At 42.6% G+C, this 7,955-nt stretch overlaps 1 protein-coding gene across 4 annotated transcripts in view; it reads left to right on the top strand.

Moving 5' to 3' along the window:
* The window catches only part of MCM10 (minichromosome maintenance 10 replication initiation factor), a 150,028-nt gene extending 142,073 nt beyond the window's left edge, over window positions 1-7,955 (top strand). For all 4 annotated transcript variants that reach the window (XM_085895050.1, XM_085895049.1, XM_085895051.1 and 1 more), the window contains 2 exons: window positions 454-496; window positions 7,746-7,955. In XM_085895050.1, coding sequence (XP_085751176.1) covers window positions 454-496; window positions 7,746-7,832 — 130 coding nt within the window. In that variant the 3' untranslated portion in view covers window positions 7,833-7,955. The remainder of the gene's footprint in view (window positions 1-453; window positions 497-7,745) is intronic.

Here is a 7,955-nt window from a genome sequence, read left to right on the forward strand (position 1 = left end):
CATATATACACCATCTGTGACCATATTAGGCGTGTCTTCTGCAGGGTCAACATCCTCCCAGGCGATTATCGAGTCAGATCAATTTTCATACCCGTTCCTGATACTTTTATGGTTCAATACTCTATAAGATCGTATTGAGATTAAAGTCGTACATTTTGTTTCGATTATGAACTTGTAATATATTTTATTTTTTAATGGATTATTCTTTCAAATCTTCTGCTTTCCTGAAGCTTGAGCATTTAAATGAACTTAATTTTGGCCCGATTCGTGCATTTTGATCCAATGGGCATTAAGCATTAAAATGTATGCTGTGACATTTGCAAAAATATATTATTATTATTCAACTCAAGAAATATATTTTACTTCACACACAGGGGCAATTTTTGGAGAAGTTTGTTGTATCATGCTTCTGCCAAAAAATTTCCACCTTGCACTAAGATGTTTCTTTTACAGAAAATGTGGCGTCTTCAAATGGGAGAGGGATGGCATGCTCAAGGTGAGACGCTTCAGTTTGTCTTTTCTGTTGCCAAATTTTTTACAATTTCCTCGACGACGTCTGGCATCATTATCTTTCATCAACAGCCTCCATTTGTTTTTCTTTCATATAATTATTTGTCGTTCTTTCTCAATTTGCTTCACCTGCAAACATTGGATGAAAGCAACAAGATGTTAAATGAGGTATGCTAACCACCATGGGAAAACAAGGAGAAGCTGATGTTTTGAGCGTTAATGGCACGTTGCTCTTTTGCTCCGATGAAGGGATAACACCCAAAACATCAGCTTCTTGCTTCCCATGGTGGTTAGCATACCTTGATCAATATCCAATTTCATCTATTGTTCTGCTTGTCCGCTGATGCAGATCGACACTAGCTTTCACCAGCGAAATGACTTCTTAATTATTCTTTTGATTCAAACCTGCACCTTGTACATTGAAACTTACTGTGAACACCCATGTGGTGCTTAGGCTCTTTTTCTTTTTTTTTCACTGCCACAGACCATTTCCATTCCAGCGTACCACACGTTTTACCACCTCATTTACCTACAAGTGTGATATTTTGTGATTGTGGTGTGTGTATCTCTGATCCTTGACCGATTTAATCCAAACAAGTACAACACCTGTTGGATTTATTTTCTGTGAGATCGTTTTTGCCATGATTGGGGCTTGTATTTGAGAAAGGTGGGTTGATTCAACTGTGGAGAGGATATGATAACAGTAGGCCATGAGATTTGAACCAATGAGATTTGAACCAATGATGCTTTGCCTAATAGTTTGGCCTTTCACTATAGTGGGGCAACTTAGCTAAATATAGCATAACAATTGTGCATTTTGTGAGGAAAGCACCAAATTTGGTACACCCGTAGCCTATCATATTATGAACAGATTTGGATATTGGGCCATCTCAAATTCAGCCGCTGATGGCTGTGGCAGCCATTTTCCACTGCCATCAAAAATTTTGAGATGGCCCAATATCCAAATCTGTTCATAATATGTTAGGCTACTAGTGTGCCAAATTTAGTGCTTTCCTCACAAAATGCACAATTGTTATGCTAAGTTGCCCACTACTATGGAGGTTTTTCAGTCAAATGAGCAGGTTGCATCGCACTCCATTTTGCCGGGCGATATTGCATTACCAGTTATTATTTCATACGAATGTTGTTAAATGTATCAGTCGAATAAATGCCATCAGTAGTCTGTGACACTATAAAATGGTAAATGCGATGCTTTACAAACTGCTGTTCGTTGTTGAACTTATGTCGGAGTATTACTATCACAGAAACTAGTACCTGTTACTGGTTTTGACTCAACTCTCCCCTACACAACTTTTTTTTTTACAGAACATGTTTCTTTCAAATAAATGTTTTTAGATATTTATTTGGCCAAACGTACTGCCCATGCCAGCAGCATATAAATGCTGCACTTGGCGACATTGGAAAGATTGGGCTACATACCGGGGACCCCACTCTCCTAGGAATGAGAAATACTCACCCAGGCATCTTCCCACACACCATTTTACACACTTTTCCAATCGAGCCAGCCCACAAAGCCAATCTCTATCCACCAAATTAAAGAACCAACCAAATAAACCTCCTTCACCAACACCACCATCTCCAGGTGTGCCCCCACACCACCGCAACACCATGAGTTTATAGCATCTGCGAGCCACCCCTCCCAAGAAGAGACACTTAATGAGTACATCAGGTGGTAGGTCATAATAAAATTTTCCTTCTGTTAAACAGCTCTGTTTCCATTCAATATATAAACCTGCAGGAATATGTAGTCCCAATTAATATAGTTCAAGAAACTTACCGAGTTGATGCTTTCTTGAAGGGTTATGTAACTGACTTTTCTCAGCGATCATTTTCTGGCAAACGAGGGTTTCAAACTTGCCACAATGTACTGCAAATGATATCGTGAAACTGATTATTTATCAATCGGTTTTAATCTCACCTTTTTGTTGTTGATGTTCATGGTGAAAAAAGTTTGCCCACAGGTGTATATGCTTCCAAAGAGAGAAGGGAGTTCCGACGAATTACTTGGAAGCTTGTCAGTTAGAGCCGTTATGGAAATATGTCAGGCTTTGTTCATGATCTACCTTTGCCTCCATATTCTCGTGCATGTCAATGCACTCTAACTACATATCCATCAGAATATTTTCCATGTCGCGTCTGAAAACTTTGGAGAGTTTATATCTGTTTTTCAAATGTGATATTTCCTTCCCAGGAACAAATAGCCATCACAATATTATTTGTTGTTATTAATAGCCACCACAAACACCTATATTATTATAGTCCTTCTGCAGTTTTGACGCTTTTACGATTGCTTGTATCACAACCAATTACAGTATACTATATCATCACATGACCATACCAATAAGCATTTCATTTTTGAATTTTTTTTTATGTCTCCGAGAACGAAGTCGCCGGACTCGTTATGTTTTCGGGTTGTCCGGCCGGCTGTCCTTCCGTTATAAGTTTTTATTTCCACGATAACTTAAGAACAGCTGAGGGAATCGAAGTAAAACTTGGTACAAGTATATATAATGATGTAAGGATAAACTGATTAAATTATGGAGTCAAAAGGTCAGAGGTCCAGTTGGGTAAAAATTCTGTTACTGTGCAAACGTGAACCAGTCGTGAGATTTTGACCAAACTTGGTATAAGTATACATTATGATGTAAAAATGAACTGATTAGATTTCAGCGTCAAAGGTCAGAGGTCATGTCAGGTAAAAATGTGATACTTGAGAACAGCTGAAGTGATTTAAATCAAACTTGGTCCAAGTGGGCATATCGGTCGAGGTCGCGATGTCGAAGAGTGCCATTCCAGTTTAAACATAAAATATGATTCCATCACGGATTATTTGCATTTTATCCCCAGTTTTTCTCCTATTTCAATAATTATTTCAAATACTACACGCGACTACACTTCATGGAGTGTTTTATACCGAGACTGCAGTAGATCATTTCACAGTGATTCCTCTAACAAATTTAAGGGAAATAATGTTAAACAAATTTGTTGGAAACCTTTGAGGGAGTTACTGATTGGGTAGATGAAGGCAGTGTGGTGGATGTTGTTTACCTTGACTTCCAGAAGGCATTTGATAAGGCACCACATCCAAGGCTGTTGGGTAAGGGTAGGGTTTGTGAAGTCATTGATACAGTCATAAACGAAAGAGCAATCAGAGATTGCAGACCCCTGCCAGGACTTGTTTTTGTGGTGTATTTTGTGTGCTGGTGTGTTACTTAATTAATATGTTTCAATACATAATTACACGTAATTAATATGCTCGAATTGTACGTATTAAGTATTATTACAGTTCTTGGAACCATATGCATACAAACATACAGTTGTCCCGAAGTCAGTTATTCCATTAAGTATATATGCAGATAGAACCCCTCCTTGTGTGTAGTGGGAAGACACTGGGGTGTGTTGCAATGTTTTTTTTAGTTAAATTAATAAATTATTATATCCCATCCACAACGACCCACGGTACCCTCTGCCTGCTCGCACCTTCATCTCGCTTGCTACTCTCGCATGGGCTGATAAAGCGCCTGTTCGCCGACTCGCCCAACTGGCCACTCGCTTTCCGAGGCAGAATCTTTGTGTAGTACCTTTTTGGCGAGTCCGTGGTTCCCACATTGCGAGGGTGTGGTTCCCCGGTACTCGAAACCGCGTGGTTAATGAGGTAAATTGATTCCAGACAAAAATACCCTACACCACGCGGTTGAAGTATTGGCGTCCATGGTCGGTTCAGCGACCCGCCGCGTCACGGAATTATCCGTGAGCGACGGCCTACAATTCCGGGAGTGTGGTGGGAGACGACGCAACATCCCCCACCTCGTGGTCATTCTCACCACTGGAGTCCAGCCCGCAACAGTATTTTATGGACGTACTTGTGTTCCAATGGTACATAAATAATAGACATTCCAGGCAAATATTCACATTGCAGTGGTTCTTAATTCATGGACGTATGGACGATGTTCCGGTGGTACGTAAATAAAACACCTGGACGACAACCGACTGCCAAAATCAATTTTCTATTCTGAAATTGACGTTGATAATCTCAAAATAATTTTGAAAAAATGTGAAGTTAGTGAAATTGAAACGCTCTTGTCACCGTCGAAACAATTTGAAAGACGTGTGTGAAAATGGCATTGCGGAAATGATCGACAAGCAAAATTCTCAGTACAGTTTTAATAGAAATCGCCCTTGTAACCATCATCAATAATCGGTGACTTCTTCTGCTTAATCCCCTTCTACTCTTTGTAATTATTTGTTGTAACTTTATGATTGCACGAATTAGACTTATCCTGTCATGGGGTGTTGAATGATGATGATTATGAGGAATTAATAGACCTCCTCACATTTTAATAGTAATTGATAGACATGCTTACATTCCAATTATATGTAATAATTAATAGATGTATTCATGTTCCAATCGTTGGTAATTAATAGAAGTACTCACACTTCAATAGCATGTAGTTAATATACATACTGTTACGAATTCTCGCCCGCCGGCGTGCGAACAGCCGCGTTTAGCCGAATCTCGGCCGTACGCCCACCAGATGGACAATCCAGTCGCGGCTTTCCGGAGCAACACCAAAAACCAGCCATGGGTGTGTTCTTAACCACACCACAACCTTGTCCGCACTCTACCCGCGCTACAGGGTCAATCACCGAACTGTCGATATACCTAATTATTCGCACGGGTAGATTACCGAGAGATTGTACCTCAACGGGGCCGCTGGGACACGAACCGCTTAATGCAGCTCGCTCCGTTTTCGGATATCCGAGCGGGGTGTTATCGCGACTCCCGTTGGACCCGATCGCTTTACCGGCTATTTAAAACCAACTATATTCCGAGAGCAAGATGGCAGTTCAATTGGGGAAAGAGGACACAACAAACGGGGGACATTTGAACAAGCACATTTATTACACACGTATGCAGTCAGGTATTCATTCAAGAAAAGCACGTATTCAAGCATGCATATATGCAATTATACAGCCAACAAAAACAATGCATAGGAACTACGACCGTTTATTCATTATGTACAGTCACTTATCACAGTTCTACTTAACGGACTCGGCGCCACAACTTTCATACAAAGAAAAGCAAGGAAAAACCCCCTCAAAGACAAGGGGGTAGACTGGACCTCTCGGGATCTTTATGACATGGAGCTTTGAGGACCGAAGGAGCTCCAAGAGGCCGCACAGGTTACCTTCACCTCGCTGGGGCGACCCGTGACGTTCCGGCCCCACGGCAGCTTGCGTAACCGCGGCTCGGCCGCGGCCTGGTGATTTGGGCCCCAGCCGGCAACGCCTGAGAGGAACGAGTGGGTCTTTGCTCTTTCTGAGTTGATGCTCTCTTTAAGAACCCGTCCGTCCCTCAGCGATGCTCGGACTGTTCCGAAGCCCGAACACCTCAGACCGTTCGGTGCTGGTTCGCGAGCTCTCTCCGGCTCTCTCCACGTCCTGCACACGAACATGCAGCTCCGCGCGGCACAGCAGGCCCAGCCGCGCTCCCAGCCCGCGTCTCCTCTGCTCTCCTTAGCATCTCCACCAACTTCAGCCTCCAGGCTCCAGGCGCTCCGAACCCCGACAGACGCTCCACAGACTCACCGTGCTTGGCGTTCTGCTTGCCCTTATATAGGGCCCGAGAGATGACATCTGATCTCCGCACTCTCACCTCTGATCTCTGACCCCCCCCCCCCCCGCTGGCTCCGCCCCTCTCGCTCTCTTGATCCGAATTCTGAGGCAAAGCTTGCACAGAGCAGACGTGCGCGAAGACAGCGACTCTGCGCGGCGAGCGGACGTGCGCGAAATTACCGATTTGCGCGGCGAGGAAACCCCTGCGTCTGCATGCAGCGATGCGGACTTGCCGTGGCTGGCGCCAAGATGGTGCCGCTTCGGAAACGAAGGTGAGGCGACGTTGTTCATGTTGATTTATTGGGAGAGATGTGGTTTAGGAGATGGTGGAGAGATGTCGTTGTGAAGGCGGTGTCGAGAGGGTGGTTGGTGGTTGCTGTAGTGGAGAAGGTGGTTGGTGGTGGAGAAGGTGGTTGGTGTTTGGCGTTGCGGAGAAGGTGGTTGGTGGTTGGCGTTGTGGTTGGTCCAAAATAACGATAGTATTAGAAAAATGGCTACCTCAAAGATCACAGCCGGGGTGACATGACTAAATCCCTTTAGACGACGGTGGCGAAATCTATCTGAACACAGACTTATCGGCATAACTGAACTAAGGACCTATATGGTGCTCTGTGAATTTCCACAGCTGTAACAATACTTATGTTCCAATAGTACGTAATTAATCGATGCACTGATGTCCCAATAGGACGTTATTAATCGGCGTAATAACATTCCAATAGTACGTTATTAATAGACGTAATCACGCTCCAATATTACCTAATAGATGTAATAATGCTCCAATATTACGTTATTAATTGACGTAATCACGTTCAATAGTATGTAATTAATGGACATACTTTTATTCTATACAGATAGATACAGACAAACAAACAGACCCAAATGCAACACCCTCTCCTCTGGCGATGGTAACTCGTTCAAAAACCAGGTTAAGGGTAGGAAGCAAAGAATACTCGGCATAGTGGGAAGTTGTAACTTCTGGAGAACCTTTGGGATCATTACTAGAACCGCTGTTGTTTGTAATTTGTGAATGATTTGGATAGCAGGGTAAAGAGTACACTGTCAAATTTCGCAGATGACACCAAGCTTAGAGATGAGGCAGATTGCAAGGAAGGGGGTGATCAGATTTGAGAAAGCTTAGACAATGTCTTTCGTTGGGTACAAAATTGGGAGATGCCATTCAATGTTACGAGATGGGAAGGATTTGACATTGGTTGGAATAATAGAAATGTTGATTTCATAATGCAAGGGGCATTTTTGAGCACATTACTTGCAAGAAAGATTACATGTGGGGTTTAAGTAGTCAGTGCAATTGTAGGCAGCAATGAGAATTTTTTACACTTGGTCTCCATATGAAACGGAAATTCAATTTTATCCTTACTGTTGGTTATTGTAACCATATACACTACTCTCGGTCATGGTATATCATTCATCCACTTCAAGAAGTGCCCAACAAAATGGGGAGCTAAGCTACCGGCTTGTGACATTGGCTGAAAAACTTCTATAGACCTGTAAAGCAGAGCATTATCCTTGTAAACACCTGTGTGCTGTGTCTTTTAAAAATGGTAACTTATGTCACTCGTATACCTTGTGCCGGGCAGGAGAAAAAAGGCCCAAAGATCGGAGGAGAGACGCTACAGCCACGCGGAGAGGAACAACCTCGGTTTCTGAATAGCCTGGCTTCATAACCTCAATACACCACTACTGAACGGTTTATCTGACTTGGATGCTGATATATCGATGTCTTCTTTGTCAAAGATATTTTCCTTCTGTTGTTTGACTGCATAATAAACAATTTTACTCATGATTAA

The sequence above is a fragment of the Eptatretus burgeri genome, chromosome 9 (assembly GCF_056783735.1).
Source record: "Eptatretus burgeri isolate ZD-2024b chromosome 9, Ebu_testis_v1, whole genome shotgun sequence".
NCBI lineage: Eukaryota > Metazoa > Chordata > Myxini > Myxiniformes > Myxinidae > Eptatretus > Eptatretus burgeri.